At 38.1% G+C, this 16,422-nt stretch overlaps 1 protein-coding gene across 1 annotated transcript in view; it reads right to left on the minus strand.

Moving 5' to 3' along the window:
- CSDE1 (cold shock domain containing E1, RNA-binding) overlaps nt 1-15,917 on the minus strand; it is a 16,076-nt gene extending 159 nt beyond the window's left edge. Inside the window, exons 1-19 of the mRNA XM_009584336.1 lie at nt 15,835-15,917; nt 13,397-13,595; nt 12,547-12,656; nt 12,104-12,196; nt 11,485-11,582; nt 11,240-11,321; nt 10,757-10,885; nt 10,464-10,589; nt 9,652-9,864; nt 7,729-7,869; nt 7,482-7,640; nt 6,772-6,879; nt 5,724-5,899; nt 5,208-5,320; nt 4,374-4,493; nt 3,959-4,137; nt 2,808-2,971; nt 1,723-1,855; nt 1-1,134 (exon numbers count right to left, since the gene is read on the minus strand). The exon at nt 1-1,134 is cut by the window's left edge and continues 159 nt beyond it. Of these exons, the coding sequence (XP_009582631.1) occupies nt 1,087-1,134; nt 1,723-1,855; nt 2,808-2,971; nt 3,959-4,137; nt 4,374-4,493; nt 5,208-5,320; nt 5,724-5,899; nt 6,772-6,879; nt 7,482-7,640; nt 7,729-7,869; nt 9,652-9,864; nt 10,464-10,589; nt 10,757-10,885; nt 11,240-11,321; nt 11,485-11,582; nt 12,104-12,196; nt 12,547-12,656; nt 13,397-13,595 (2,391 nt within the window). The 5' untranslated portion in view covers nt 15,835-15,917 and the 3' untranslated portion in view covers nt 1-1,086. The remainder of the gene's footprint in view (nt 1,135-1,722; nt 1,856-2,807; nt 2,972-3,958; nt 4,138-4,373; nt 4,494-5,207; nt 5,321-5,723; nt 5,900-6,771; nt 6,880-7,481; nt 7,641-7,728; nt 7,870-9,651; nt 9,865-10,463; nt 10,590-10,756; nt 10,886-11,239; nt 11,322-11,484; nt 11,583-12,103; nt 12,197-12,546; nt 12,657-13,396; nt 13,596-15,834) is intronic.
- Nucleotides 15,918-16,422: the final 505 nt, after the last annotated feature.

A 16,422-nucleotide genomic window follows, 5' to 3' on the forward strand; every position in this document is an offset into this window, starting at 1 on the left:
GTACTGCCCTCTATTCAAAGAAAGTAACTCCTGATCTTTTTGGTTAAAGTAATACTTAGACCAATCATTCAGTTTTCTTGCTTGATAAAGTGTGACTGGGGAAATGGAGGGAGGGGGGGCAGGGGCAAAAAAAAAAAAAAAAAAGCACACAGACATCAACTATTTCACCTTGATGAAAGTCTCAATACAGCTATGGAAAGCCTAAGTATTTATTCTTTTACAGTACACTGGGTGCCGGCTGCAAAAAAGGAAAAAAAAAATGTATTCACTTCAGGCACAACTTCTTTCTTTTTAAATTTAAATCAGTAAAAGAAACTGGGTTTAAAGCTGCAGTGTTCTAAGCAGCAGCAGATTTGTGCATTGTTTTAAATATATTTAAATTACCACACTGATGGCACACCTCAGCCTTATGAAATTCTGCACTGCATGTATTTCAGAATGCTACAAAAATAAGTCAACCCCGGAAAGAGACTTTCATTGAGCTCTATCAACTTCGCTGGCTAAAGGACTCAAGTTAAATGAAATATGAAAACATTGTAATGTTTGGCCATCAACTTAAGTTATCTGAATGTTCACACAGATTATATATAAAGTTGAACTTACTCCACCCTCATATGGTCCTCAGAATTTGAGCAGAGTGAGCTGAAGTGAGCCTTCCGCTTCCACTTGGAAGGAAAGACATAATGCAATTGAGCACTAAGGCATAGCAATACCTCGGCCAAAACAACAAAGATAAAGCATAGATAATTGTAGTGCAGAATTCCATAAGGTCTACCAGAGTAGAGCTGTCTATAACGTTTACTCACATAGGCAATGTAGATTTGCAGTTACCAGTTGCGTTAAATGCACCATTCAAAACAAGCTTCTAAAATGTGATACTATAAGGCGCCACCTTAAGTTTTCCAGAATGCAACTGTGCATAATTTTAAAATGGTTTCATAAATTTATTTTAAACGTAACATGAGAAGATGTTAAAACCGGTGTAATAGCTTCTTAGAATTTGGAGGAAGGGATGAATAGGGAGATATTCAGTACCCTTCACCAGCCCCCACCACTCAGTCGTACATCAGGTATGGGTTTTGTGGATCAGTCTATAACACCAGCCTGACGGATCTTTCTCTCTGCACCAAATCCCTGGATGGAAAACAAAACAAACTTTTAGCTCCAGCATCATGCTTCAAAGCAAACCTGTTCTGTTCCAACCAAAGACAGCATTAGCACATGTCTAGTCAGCAACATCTGTCTTCAAAAATAGAGACAGTAATACCACAGGTTCTGTGGGTTGCTCTTTATAGTCCTAGATACTTCACAGATTCCAGACACTTTACCCCTTCTGCTTATCAAGTGGTAGCAGAACCTTATGTGGAAGCCAAGTTTAAATAAAGGATTTCACTTACTATCTCTGAGAAGGGGAGCAGGAGGTTTATAGAGAAAAAACAAACAGAGATAGCCATTACGGGCTAGAACACAACAAGCAATTGGTTGCTTCTATACTGTGTGCTCTTCTGAAGCCACAGCATACATTATTGATAGAGGGTACAGCACCCCCGACTTTGCACAAAAATAATCTAATCTCACACAGCAGGTGACCAGTTCACCATGGAATGAAAGTGGACACCACGTTTCGAACAGTTTAGGCTTCCAACAGAGGAAGCAATGTTATGTTATCTAAGTTAAAACAAACTGCAGTTATTCTGCAAGCTAGCCTTTTATCTTATGTACCTTTGAGTTATCCGGTCCCCTAGGCTGACGAAGAACTGTTAGACGAGGAGCATTGGCATCATCCAGATTAATGCTCTTTAAACGATTAACAAGTCTATCAGGACGTGGAGCAGCAACAGCCTTAGCGCCTTCACTGTAACAGAGTCAACCACACAGAGCACTGATGACTTCCCAGAGATGGTGTAAGCTACCTAATTTATAGTCACTTTCCCCATTAAGCCATTAGCATAATCTGTCTCATGTGAATGCAGACCTTCTGGATGGCACCATATGTCTGCCTCAAAACCATTACTTTAAACACAGGACTCTGAAATAGCAGTAGGTCAAAACAGTATTCTCAAAAGGGTATTCTTTAGTGAGTAGAGGTGTTGCATTTACTCTCATGCACACGTAAGTAGTGTTTCCTACATTTCTGTTCCCTTTAACTGGAACAACAAAAGGCTTACAAGTTGCCAGTATGTAATGGCATAGCATTAACATCTCTGAAGATGATAACAGAATTTTGAGAGGAAAAAAAAAAATCAAATGTTAGCACTTCTACAGCAACAGGAAGCTATCTCAAGCTTAAGCAAAATCCAAATTGTGCCATTTTCTTCAAAATGTGTAAGTAGTTCAAACGCAAAAGAAATACCCATCACCCTTAAGAAATGACAGGCCAAAAAGAAAAGAATGGTTTTCTACTTAAAAATGAAAGTTGCTCTTCAGGAAACAGGTGGAAGCACTATGTACTATGTTGGCCAGAGAGGCCAGCAACTAGAGGAATACCATCAGTTTTCTTATTGTTCATTAATTTCTACTTAGAAGGCTGTATCCAAGTTCCTGGTACGGGGAGGCACCTTCTTAAGAATAGATTAAAAGAAGAACAAGCTATCTGTCATTAAGAAAAGCTGAGAGTTCTGCTGCTGTACTGTACTGGACACCCTACAAGTACTGACAGTTCTCAGGTGAGGGGGCTCTCATTGTAGCGAGCCGGAATTCAGAGTCCCGTTCCAGAAACAGCTAACTCAGTTTAGAAGCAGCATGCACTCCACTATTGTGATGTACACAGCGTGCCAGATTAAATCACTTTAATTCTAAATCCTCACCAGACACGCCACACATTACAGGCACTGCATTTTCCTGTGCGCTGGTTCAGGATTACCGAGAACTCCACTTCATCCCCAGCCTGTAGCTCCACACCATCCTGAACTTCTTTGACATGGAAGAAGAGCTTTTTGCTGTCACCCACTTCATAGTTAATGAAACCGAACTGAAAACCAACATATCACAAGGTTACTACTTTCCTCCTGATCCAAACAGATGCAATGACTTACTCATTATTGCAGTTTAACTACTTCTATAAAAAACCTCTCAACTGCCTAATGGAAGTGGAAATGCAATTTCTACACTGAACAGAACATTCTGTCTGGAAACAATACTTCTGGAAGTGTAGGCACTCTTCTTGGGTTTGTGAAGTCACATTTAAACCCTAAAGTCTATAGAAGAAGTTCTAAAAACTGCTGAACTCCTGGCAGCTGTATTAAACTGAGAAGAGAGCTACTGTATGTTCTCTTCTAAGAATCTACCTTAAAAGTTACACAGTAGAAACCACTCCTGTCACTGGTATAAGAAGTCAGTTACTTCCGTTTACTGTTCCACTCATGTATAAATCAGCAAAACTCCATCTAGCCTCTTCATAAATGACTAGAGCTTAGTGCTGCAGAATAACTATAAAAATAGAAAGCACTCACAGCACTTAATTTTCTAATCATTCTGAGATGCAACTAACTAGGGCAATGATCAGCCTTCACATTTCAGGTGGACTGTAATCATTGACTGCTTAATACTGTGAAGAAGCTTCTTCTAGAAGCAGAGTATGCACAGCCTTGTTTCTTTTTTTAAACACCTTTTTTAATGCCCTGTTCAGCAGAAACTGGTTAGATCAATTTCTAGGACGTATCAAAAAAAGGTATTCAGAATCAACCACAGCAGGAACTGCTGCCCAGTAGTACCGACGTAGCAGCACCAAACCAAGTACTAAGTTCACCTTTACTAAAGTCACATTACACAGGCTTGCATAAACCAGTACTTGGGTTACACAAACCTACTTCCCTAGAACCAGAGAGGAAAGCAATCCATTTGTGCACAACAAGCTTCCTGGATTCAGGTGCTGAAGTGGGTTTTCATCTACTCTATGCCAACTCAGCAGTTATTTCCTATTAACACGCATCTTGTCTTCATAACAGCAGTCACTCACCTGATCTTTCACGCATTCCACGGTGGCTCTGCGGAACGGTGTGATGTTAACAGCCATTGTCTGCCCATTTTGACCAAGAACACAGAGCTGAAACTTCACTGTCTCTCCCTTTTGCAGACAATCACCTTTGTTTGCCATTCCAACAATTCCAAACGGATAGACCTCTCCTTTCATCTCACCTAGAGGAGGAAAAAGTACAAGACAGAATTGAGAGGTGTCCTTTCCTACCTGAGGGCATTCAGAATTTATTTCCAGTATTAGAAATTACACTTTTTTTATATTCAGCTTAGTAGCATGAATATAGTCTGTAGTGTGGATATAATCCTCAACACCTCTACTTACAATTTATTAAACTTCTACGCTTCTTGTGCATTTGTGAAAGAAACAGTTATTATTTAAAAGCAACAAATCTTACCATCCTCCATGACTTCAATCATGCCCTGGTATTCAGTCTGCGTGGGATCTACACTCCTTAAAGGACGAATTACTTTACCAGAGTAAACAGTTGGATCAGCTTCTTCAGTGATACCATTCACTGAAAAGAAACAGACAGTGCAAGAACAGGATGTTCTAGTTATACTTTATTTTAAAAAGAATTAGTAAGTGATTCAGATTGACCAGAAGCCAATAGTTTGCACTGCAAGACACCTAAGGCAGTACACTCTATCACCCAGTAAAACTGGAACAGCTTTAACACAGCAATAAGTAATAACAGCTTTTCTAATCAAGATCACACTGACAGTTCAAACATGGAAGTAGAAAAATATTAGTTTCTCATGAAACTAGAGGCCATGGCACTTGAAAAGCAAATCGAAGTATTTTACTTCTCTTCCACCGCATTCTCTGCTCACTTTCATCATTCAGTAATATTTAAGTGTGCGGTTTTTTGCCCCCAAGTCCTTAATACCTCCTTCTGCATTCCTCCTGCAATTTTTCTTCTGTGAGGTACAGCACAACTACTGCAATTACTAATTTGGCTAGTTCTGCCACTAGGCCTCTCCTTATAACCCTCCAACTGAAGAGGACAGTACAATAAAGGTCCAAAGAGTTGCTACTGTCTAAAGGACTGTTGGTCTGCACTTGTCTGTTCTCTGGAAACACCGGCAACAGCTTTCAGGAAATCAATAACCACCACATTAAGCATCGTCCTTTTGGTCTATGCTCCAACTGTAAATAGATTATTAACGAACTTTATCCATCAGCACCTGCCAAGAGCCTTGTAAGCAGAAAATACCAGGTACAGTCTTACCTGCATGTGTTTTGTTCACCTTTTCTGCACTAACTTTGTTTCCTTTGCCTTTTGACAAGCTGTATTCAACAGTGTCTCCAAGTTCCAGGCTATCAATATCGCCACAGTATTCACTACAGCAAAAGAATTACGTACAATTTTCCTTTAGTTACATGACAACAGTGATGCTCATCCAACATTTACATAAGTTGATCAGAAACCACTTAACTAGCTCAGCACCTCACATTTTCAAAAAATCCTCATTCAATAAAGTGAAGCATTTCAGATATACCATACAACTGTATTTCTTAGCCTGGGATTCAGAGGCATAGAACACCAAGATGCTGACTAACAGAAAAGCCTGAACCAGTCCAGCAGAGATAATAAATGGAACTTGAGACACCTAAGCATGCGTGCGCGCGCACGTGTGTGTGAAGTCCAAATGGGTTTAACAGTCAATCCAACTGAACTCCCCCCAGCTTCCCCTCCGCAACAAACAACCGCCACACACAAACAAATAATAAAATTGCCATTCACCTGTAGTGGAAAAAGATCTCCTTATCATGATTGGCTGTTTCAATAAATCCAAAGTTATCCTTCAGGGCTGCCACATATCCCAAAAGCCTCTTAGAGCTGTAATTGCGTCCTAGCATTCTGACAGAAACAGCTGTTTGCAGACCAGTTCTCTTCACCTCACAAACACTGAATTCAACCTGTTGAAGAGGAGCGTATCAATACTAGATAGGAAAAAAACTAACAAACCACAAACAACAAAACCATGACCACCACCAAAAAAAAAAAAACCAAACCCTGAAACAACTCATTTCAAAGCTGTGTAGCTTTAATCAGTATCTAGGTTCTTCAGGAAAGTAATTTTCTCACCACTACTCTCCCAGAAACATCTGTCAGTCATTGACATTTACAACATTCCAAAGAGTAGCAGTCACACCAGTGACACCTGCAAGGCAAGCCAGCGTCTAGCACTCAGCTTCTTTTACCCATTAAAGATGAGAATCTTTCTGTTTAGGTGATTCGCCTCCTTTTACTACACTTACCAGCAGTGGTGCACATGTACCTAGCTTTGCTCACTTGTTTCAGATTTTTAAAAACAGTAATCAATGCCTTCCTAGCACGGCTCCTGAACACTGACAGTTTTTAGGCTGCTTTTCCAGATCTCCAAGCTCTTTTTCCCTTTCCATTGTCTCTCAGGCTAATTTGCTCGTAAGGGTATGTTCTCCCTCCTCAACACTCATCTTAAAGTCTTTATGCTAATTTCCTCTTGATTATTCACAAGTGGAGTTCACTGTCTTAATGATAAGAATTCCTTGTTTAAAAAGCATCATTTACATACTAAGACACCTTTTTCATATATGTATCACCAGGCTTAAGGATATTTTTCTTAGTTATACAGAAGATTAAGCCAGTCAAACTTAGGACAGAAGAAAAGAAATGGGTGACACTACACAGATGCCTTGTCCTTCGTTTGTTCTGAGAGGAAGAACAAATCCAGTAACAAGGCAAAGAGAAGCTCACATCTCACAATGCACAGAAAAATATTTCCCAATGGTATACTTAGTTATATTGCCTTATCTCCTATCTGGGGATTAGCAGATCCCTCCACATCCTTGGCCTGGTAAGGAATGGTCAGTTTTACTCCACAGTCATCATAAACAATTATTCCATCCTCAGCTTCCTAAAAACAAAACATCAGAATTCAGCAATCAGTGTCTTCTTTGTAAGCAAACAAGTTTACCACATACAATTCAGGCACTGCTCATTTGAGTCACAGTGGTTTTACAGTAACTGCTCAGTAACTGGTGAAAAACACAACAAAGCAATCAACTCTGAGTAAGAAGCTTTAAATTATATTAGACAGTACTTTTTAAGGAAAGAAAGTATTACCACCATTTCCAGTTAAGTATTTATTGGAAGTTTAATTATTCTGGCATTGTTTAAACCAGCATGACAAAACAACAGAGGTTCTCCTCTAGCCCTAGAAACTTAATTTTAACCAATTCTATCTAGCATCTTACGTAGTAGGAGGCAGAAAGAAATTTCCCATCAAGTTCTTGGAAATTATCCTCAACAACGTGATCATTAATGATGCTTTTATTATCTTGTTTCACACAAGTTAGTTCTCACTGACTGCTGTCATTAGCTATTCAATGTAGTTCACATTTATACAGGATAAACAAAGTGCTTCAGAAAGCTGAATTACAGATTTTAAGGAAGCAGCTTCAGTCTCCAAAGCCAGGAACACAGAAAAGATACTTCACAAGTAGAACAGCAGCTTACCTTCTCCTTGCCTTTATTTGGGCTAGTGGCTTTGGCTGGAGTGGCTTCTTTGTCTATAGTGCCCACAAAACGGTGATCTGATTGGGTGTGGAAAGAAACCGTGCCTTTTGGAAGTTTTTTAATCCTTATAGCATGATTTCTTTGGGCAGACAACATATCCTGAAGAACAAGATAGATCAGATTTTAGACAGACTCCACACAATTTCTCTAAAAACTAAGATTTCATTAAAGTATTAAACTCACTTACAGGAACGACAGTAAACTCTACTTCATCAGAAATATGGAGTTGATTTCCATCCATAATCTCACTGAAGTGAAAGAACATGCGAGCATCCCGGTCCACACATTTAATGAAGCCAAAGCCATCTCTCATTGCTGCAATCACACCCTGATAACAGTCAAATGGACAATTATAGTTTCATTACCAGTATGCGACATCTATCTGTAGGTACTACACATCTGTCTGTGGAGTATGTAGTAATCTGAACACAAGGCCTGAATCCTATAAAAACACTTCTTGGTTTATGCAATATGCTTCCTTGAAAACTGTAGTGCTAATGGCTATGGTCAACCTGAAATGCAAACAAGTCGTACTTATCTAGTTTCTCAACTTAATTTCTTATGAAGTGGGAAAGATTAATTTAAGCCATTAACAAGAAGGACTACAGTTAAAGAACCTGACAATACTACTACACAGAGAACACAATCTTGAAGAGAGTAACTCTACAGATACATGCATCATCTATACAAGTATATAATACATACATAAATACACACAAAACATACAAGAACCTATATAAACAGAAAATAAAACCAGTGGTCAGAGGGAAGTTTGAGAGAAAACCCATCACATTTCCAGACACAAATGAAGATATTAAAAAGCTTTCTTACAAAGAAGTTTGCTAAGATATCATATCCATGGGTGTATATTATGGTAAACATGTTACGTAATATTTTAGTGGCCTTCCTGGTGACCACTAGAAACGGAATGCTGAATGATAAACAGAATATACTGTGCCCCATGAACTGTCAAAAAAATCCATTTCTCACCCTGACCTCTGTTTAACAAAAAAAAAAAAAAAAGCTCCGTAAAGTTGCTGAAAGAGTTCATCACTCAGCTTAGGCAAGTGAGCAAGACAGAATTCATGAACATATTCAGTTCAACCCAGTTACTACAGAGCCTTTAGCAAGTCTCAGGGAAGGCTTACAGAATTTGAATGACAATGCAAAGAAACTTTCCATGTTTAGGAACATTCTTCTTTTATATAGCTTTCACAAGCTCAGGAAAATCAGCTAACCTTTCTAGAAGCAGCCAATACTTGTCATCTCAATGACAGCTCAATTCAGGCGGGCAAATGTATCTAGCCAGAGTAGAAACAGAAGATGTCTATAGGATAGAATGCCAAAAACCGAGAGGCTGAAGTCGAAGTTCAGTGGTTTTCTTAAAGCAAAGGGTCCCTAATTCACAGCACACTGATGTGACAGCACTGTAATTGGACTACAATTGAAAAGGAAGGCAAACTTACAGTCTAGTTGGAACAGAACTAACATTCCAAATTAAAGGAATGAAAGATATTCCTTACTACTGATTAGCACATCCACCTTAGTCCCTGTAATCCACTAAGAGTTTTTCGTACATGATAAAACACAGCTCTTTACTATCCTTCTGCTGGACCCTCAGACAGAGAATGGCCAAAAATAATGAAATCCATACTGCACACATCACCTCCTCGGAATCTTAAGACTTTTCACTACCTGAACCAGAGTAGTCCCAGGTTCTTCCAGTTTTCCTAAGGAACTTGAGTAGTTACCTATTTAGACTCAAGCATGTGAATTTTTAAACTAATATTTCAAGATTGCATTACTTCTGTCTGCTATAACCAGCTAGCAATCCAATCCAAGAGGGCCAATTAAGGTCTAATTTTCTAATATGATTTCATTTACTCAGTAGTTAACGTTTTATTCTTTTAAAGGAAAGATGCACAGCGTTAATTCTGAGTTTTATACCATTTAAGCACTTTGTTTGAAGTGTACATCTGAAGATTGCATTTCAGAAAAGGCAATGGAAGACACTAGTGAATTTTACATTAAGTTATTGTTTAAGACAAAAACCCCATGTTTTACTTTCATTTCCCCTCAAGAATTAAAACTTTTAAAGATAGATACTTGCCATTTCCCTAGTTTCATTAGTAAACTGGAAAGTATTGGGGAGAACCTCAATATTGGTGGCTCGTTCCAGTTTGTCACGTCTGTCTGTTGAAATATTGAATCGAACGTGGTCACTTTCCAGCAAGGTCACCTTGGATTTTGTATCTTTGTCTCCAAATGGAAGTTCTTTAGGAATCACGAAGTCAACTTTGATGCGGCCAGGTAATGGATCACTCTAGCAGACAGAAAACCCAAGAGAAATAGTTCACCTACAAGACTCAGCATAACTGCGGACAGAATAGTTGGCATTACTGTTAGCTGGAAATACTAATGCTAACAGAAGTATGGATGACACCAAATGCCTGCTGGACTCAGATCACTATGCTTCATTTCTACCACTCCTAATTTGTAATTTACTGTCCATAGCCAAATGCAGGATAGTTTTTGGTGGTGGTGGTTGGGTTTGTTTGTTTGGGTTTTTTTAAGCACCAAGCGTGTATTGCCAAAGAAATTAAGACTCTGTATTTTCTCCCCTTTTCCCTATGCTTTTGCCTTAAAGATACATCCTAAATCCACAAAATTCAATGGGAAGTATTTGAAACATTAAAGAAAATGCATACTCCCCAATGTATCACTACCCTAATTCTTGCTCTTTATAACCGTTAGAAAAATTGCATGCTGTGACTGCTATCAATGGCTGTTACAGGTTAAGTACAAGCTTACTCCTTTACTCCGACACAGTGCTTATGCAGCTTATGTTACAGACTGTTTGACTGGAATTTAATACAATCAATAAAACATTTCACATAAACTTAAGTAAAAACTGAAATTCACCTGGTTTTTGCTGGGTACTTTTGGAATTACTTTGGTTACAGTTCCTTCAAAATGTTCAATGCTGATATCTTCAAAAATGACAGTTCCTTGAGGCAGCAGTCTAACATCTGTTGCAACTTCTTTACCCTAAAAGCACAAAATCAGTGAAATACCCATAGAGAAGAGGTAAGGTAGCAGACATTTTCCAATGAACCTCCTCCCCCCTTCTTTTTACAAGTGAATTTGAGAAAACAGACAACTGTCCAGTTATGCCCTAGGATCTTGTCTTCAGTTTTTACTGGATTTCGTCTTACATTTCTGTCTTTGATTGTAAACTCCACATCATCACCAGGCTGTAAGGCTTCTAGGTCACCTTTAAATTCACTATAGTGAAAGAATATCTCCTTCACGACATCACCCCTCTCAATAAATCCAAAGGCTTCCTAAGAACAGAACAAAGTGTTTAATAAATTGCCTATTCTCTTAACATACCAAGAAAAAATTTTACTGGTTCTATCAAACACAATGAAAGCTATGACATACCAGTATAGCAGACTTATGAGTGCACACAGCTAACAGACTACCACAAGAAATATATAAGCGGAAATAAATGGGACTTCCTTTGTTAAGAGAGTATTAATATCAAAGATTAGCTGTTTAAACCGTTTCACCCAGTTTACACCCACAGCTCCAAACTGTTAATAGCTCTTAATGCCCTAAATGTATTACTTATAACACTACTTTTCAGAACAGCATTTCTTTTTCATATGAAACTTTAAAGCTAAAGCATTACTTACTTTCATGGCACAGACTACTCCTTGACAGCGGGCTTGTTTCTTTTTTAATAGCATAATGTTACGAGCACTTACAGCACCAGTACTAGAGGGAAAAAAAAGTAAACAGAGCAAACCTGAAACAACTCAAAACTGGAGCAAAAATTAGGATTATATTTCATAATGTCATTTCAGTTCTTGGAACAGGCATGAATTGCTGCCTGACTACTAAAACAAAGTATGAAGTCAGAAAAGCAATACCAACTTACTGTTTATTTGTATCAATTACAAAGTTTATTTTATCTCCTGTTTCCAGCTGTACATTTCCTTCAACATCCTCTGGGGTGTAGGTCAGGTAAAACACTTCCTGTAAATTAACATTGACTAATATTAGTCTATTTGCAGAATAGTTGTTTCAGGGTTTGTTTAGTAACAGTATCTGCTATTAAAGAAATTAATTTAGTGAGAAAATTGAAAATGGTCAAACATGGCATGCAAAAACATTCTTTTTTCCATCGTGCTGTTTTGATGAGTCTGTAACAAGCAACTTAAGTTGAAAGGTTTGTATGTGGCCATCTTTAAACGTCAATTTCTAAACTTTAGAAGTTCAAGATAAGGATACATGAACATTACATAACCCAGCTTCATTAAGTTTGAAAAAAGAAAAACAACTATTTGGCTCTATATAAACTTCTCCATAGATATAAGCAAGCAAGCTGTCAAATTAACATTTCTGATTGTAGTAATTACCAAAGAATGCCCTTTTTTTTGCCAGGAACTACAGTTCCTAGCAGTGTCAATTGTCTACATTAAATTGTGTCAATTTTTTTGCTCATAGGCCACAGTGATGGATCAGTGAAGAGTTCAAGTAAAATACGTAAGCTTTACCCCATTACGTTCGTAGCATACACTCCCTGTTGGACTCTGACCCGGGGCAGCTGGAGATTTACTCTCTAAATTGTGAGGAACAGCGCACACAACCTACCAGTCAAAAAAAAAATCCATTGCTAGTCATTTCAGGAGCAGCATTGTTTAATATAAAATGAATCTCAGTATCCTCTACTATACACTCAGGGATGCACTTCTAGTGTAACTCAACAGGGAACATCACGCTGCAAAGTTTCAATCTTACAGAACAGCTGTTGACTCTAAGAATTGTTTGGAGCTAAGTAAGAGCTCAAACTGAACCTCTGAATTTTTACGAGAACAACAAAAATGTATTTCAGTGTAACTGAGTACTGTATGTAGTTCATATGCATGCTAAATGAATCTAGCCTCCTGTACTGGAGCAAAGGATGGAAATTAAGGATGTATAGAAAACAGGCACTAACCTGTCCATTTATTCGTTCTTCAGGTAATATTTCTGGTTTTATCTTCACCAATTTAATAGCAATGGGTTTTCCAGTTCGGCGATCAGAAGACACTTCAAACTCAACATCGTCTACAAGACAACCAAACACGATAATGGCATCACAGAGTTTTGTTTCAGTTTGTTTGTTGTGGTGTTGGTTTTTTTTTTTAGATCACTAAATGGTTACATTTGATAATTCACTGCTTGTAGCCAAACACAACAAAGTAAAACTCAGGTGGTTTTGTTACCAAGGAAGGACACTATTTGCAAATATTTCTCTGGTTATTCTGCTTATTCACTCCTGTTGCTAATGAACTGTCCTATTTTAATGGCTTGGCCCTCAATAATTTCCTCCCCCTGCCCCGCTCACTATACAGCAGACTTCACACTGAAGTTCATACAACATAAGATATTCCATTAAACAGTTTAGAAACTTCACTGCTACATTAATTAGTAGCATGAAGTGGCAGCCTCCCCATTCTGAAAAACAACTGGCCATCTTCAAACTAGTTTTAAAAAAAGAAATACTGAGTACGTGAGGTATATTCTTGCACAGTCTAAGCACTTGCTTCCATCTCAGTTATACAAGTTTGACCTAACACCGCATGTTTTCCAGAATGGCCACAATTGTATTAATGGAAGCTGCACAAAGCTTAAGTATTGTAAAGGTCTCTCACCGGGAATGGTAGATTATTAATTCAATTGTCTCTTTAGCCCATGAGAAGCAACAGCATGCATCTGTTCATGCCACAAGATAAAAGGATTTTCTACGGCAAGTGAAAGAGATTGGTCTTCACTCAGTCAAGAAGCTCTGAAAGTTGCCTAATTACCTCCTACTTTGAGCTCCTGTAAGTTGCCATTATACTGTGAACAGTGGAAGAACAGTCTAGCTTGCCGTTCTGAACACTGAATGAATCCATAAGAGGTCAGCAGTTTTTCTATAACCCCAGTCTCACGCAGCGCTGCCGAAGTACCATTGGGGTACCCGTTGTGTCCATTGTTGTGGAGCAGGTTTGGATCAAAGCTCATCTGTTTAAAAGAAAGCATAGGGGGAAAAAAGACACAAAAACCACTCTACTTAAAATGAGTTTCCTTTCTCCATGCGCACATAACAGAATAACAAACACAAAGAGCTTGTGGAAGTTATTGTTACAAGCAAATTCTAAATATTTTTAAAATAGAGCAAGAACATCAAAATAGTCAAGCTTTTGTAAAACAATAATCCTTAAAATTTAGACAGGCAACATATTTATAAAATAGGCCAGAAATTCAACACCGAAATAAAGCTTGCTTAGACCAAAACAAACTTCTGACCTCAAAGTACCCCCACATTCACTATTTCACATCACAGCCTGAAAATATCTTAAGTTCTGCTCTTCCAAATGAAACAGGTAATTAGGTAAATGCAACAGTTATGAACCAACAGAATTACGTTCACCTGCCTGCAAAGTTTGTCCCTAGTTTGTCTGTTCAGTCTTTTATACTAAAAAAAATGGTTTAAAGTATTTAAACGTTTTTGCACTGTTACGGAATTAATACCCAGAATTAAACTAACAATTCTGTGGCTTTTTGATGTGCAAGTCTCATTTTTAAAGCAAGCCATTTCCATTTACAGGTTAGCAATTAAATTAGTTGAAATGTATTACACCTCACCAAACACTTTAATTCAAGAAAGACTACTGAAGCAACCCTCTCCCCTCCCCAAACAGTCAGTATGCATCTTAAAATACAGTATTGGAGGGTTTTATTTGCTGCAGTTTCCAGAGTATTTATTTTGGAAACAGAATGAGCCTGTATCTGTTCTCTGCTTTCTTGTTGCATCAAGCAGAAGAGATTCAAAATTAGTCAGCAATATGTTTAGTGGAGATCAAAGACATCTGAGCAATTTGTAAAATAGTCATGCTTCTTACTCTAATACAGACATTGACCTACGCAACATATTAAAAGGTATAGTTACAGCACGTCTTCTTATGCTGTTTGGAAATCAGTTTAAAAGTGATCAAAAAGCACCACTCCAATGTATAAACCCTCATCTTCTAAGGAAGGCAACCCCTAGGACATTCCATACACAAGATGCCCTTGTAAGTGTTTGATTTTAAGCCATCCTAGAGTTTGAAACACTTGGCCCTGCAAGTAGGGTGGCTGGGGGAAACAAAAATGATATATTATTATACCTTTTCCCAGGAGAATAATAGGCAAGACCATTAACCCATTCTGAAAGCTAAGATCAGTGTGACAAATACTTTTTGCGAGTCATTTACAAAATGGCAACTTCACACCTCTAATACAACGTAAGTACACAGACACGCATGCACTCCTGCCACTGACATTAAGTAACAGGCTACTACTAAAGGTACATCAGATACAGAAAATGACAAAAATCTATCAAATTCAGAATAGCCTATTGTAGGATTAGAAAACCACACTGCTGTAATCTCTGGCTCAAAGACTACCATTGCATTATACCATTTGAACAGTCAGAGTTTAAAGGAGTATTAGTAGTTTAGCACAAAGAACTCATCATCAACCATCGAAAGCCTGACAACTTAAGTTCAAACAAAGATACACTCCTCAAGGTGGCACTAAAATTTGCTGTAGAGAGAAAGACACACGATAGTACCGGCAGTCTTTCCAGATGCCTGTCACATTCCTAAACCTGTTCAAACATAATGTTGTAACAGAGTGTAACAAAAATCAAACACAACATCCATTTATACCTATCACCAGGAGTATTGTCATAAAACTTTAAGAAACTTCTAGTAATAGGCTACAAGCTATTAATGCGCAAACAAGACTTGCTTGGACCCACAATATAGTGGTTATATACTGGACCACGACGACTACCTGACTGTGCTGCCCACTGCCAACAGTTCACTCCCAACAGTTGACTTTTAACACAGCTGACCTGTCAGTTTACAGGAGTAAGAACTAAGAACCCCACCAAAACAAGTACTCAGAGGAAGAAAAAAAAAAACAACTGTGCAGTAAGATTTAAAAACGACTAAACAGAAGTTTTTTGAAAAAAAGGGATTGGAACCACAACACTACCATTACTGGAAGGAGAAACATTAACAACCAGCTCTCTAGGGTTATTGTTAAATAGAACCATATTGCAGGTACTATTAATTCGTCATACTACTACTAAACCAACGTAACAGCATGACTGCTAAAAAAAAAAGCCTAACAAAACCCACACCCTTCTGTTGACAATTTGTTTGCTATTAAGTTAAGAAATATATATAACTCTTTATATAACACATGCACCAACCTCGCAGTGATATTCAAATATTGCACTTTCAGTAGTATTAGCCGATTCTGCTGTTTCAGCACAAGTTTCTAAGGATGAAAACTGCTATTATTAAAAAAAAAAAAAAAGAAGAAAAAAGAAGAGAGAGAGAGAAAGAAAGAAAGAAAAAAGATAGCAAGAGAACGTGATCTATCAAGCTAATAGAGAATATAAGTGCTGCTGCCCTGGGCAGTTTCAATACAGCACTGGAGAAAACAAAGACTACTAGCAGCGTTGGGACGTGCTCTTTCGAAGCTGTTGAGTAGGCACAAACTTCTTGTTTCAGATCAAGCCTTGTATCTTCAGTGTAAGTTTCCTCTTCTTTGGTCTTTAGTTATTATTACGATGTGGTATATTCTTTTCCTGATCTGAACTTGAAGCAGCAGTTTCAGGTGGTAAATTCTGTTCTGTTCCACTTCATACTGGAGAAAGGAAAAAGACACACACTAAGTATCACCTTAGAAGACATTATACATCAGTCCTAGGTGTTCCTACAAACAAGTGCATTTCGTCTGCCTTAATACTGTAGGAAAGACTGTTTTACAGATGTATTTGGCATTCCCATTTTCA

This window comes from Fulmarus glacialis, unplaced genomic scaffold (genome assembly GCF_000690835.1).
Source record: "Fulmarus glacialis isolate BGI_N327 unplaced genomic scaffold, ASM69083v1 scaffold29510, whole genome shotgun sequence".
NCBI classification, from domain to species: domain Eukaryota; kingdom Metazoa; phylum Chordata; class Aves; order Procellariiformes; family Procellariidae; genus Fulmarus; species Fulmarus glacialis.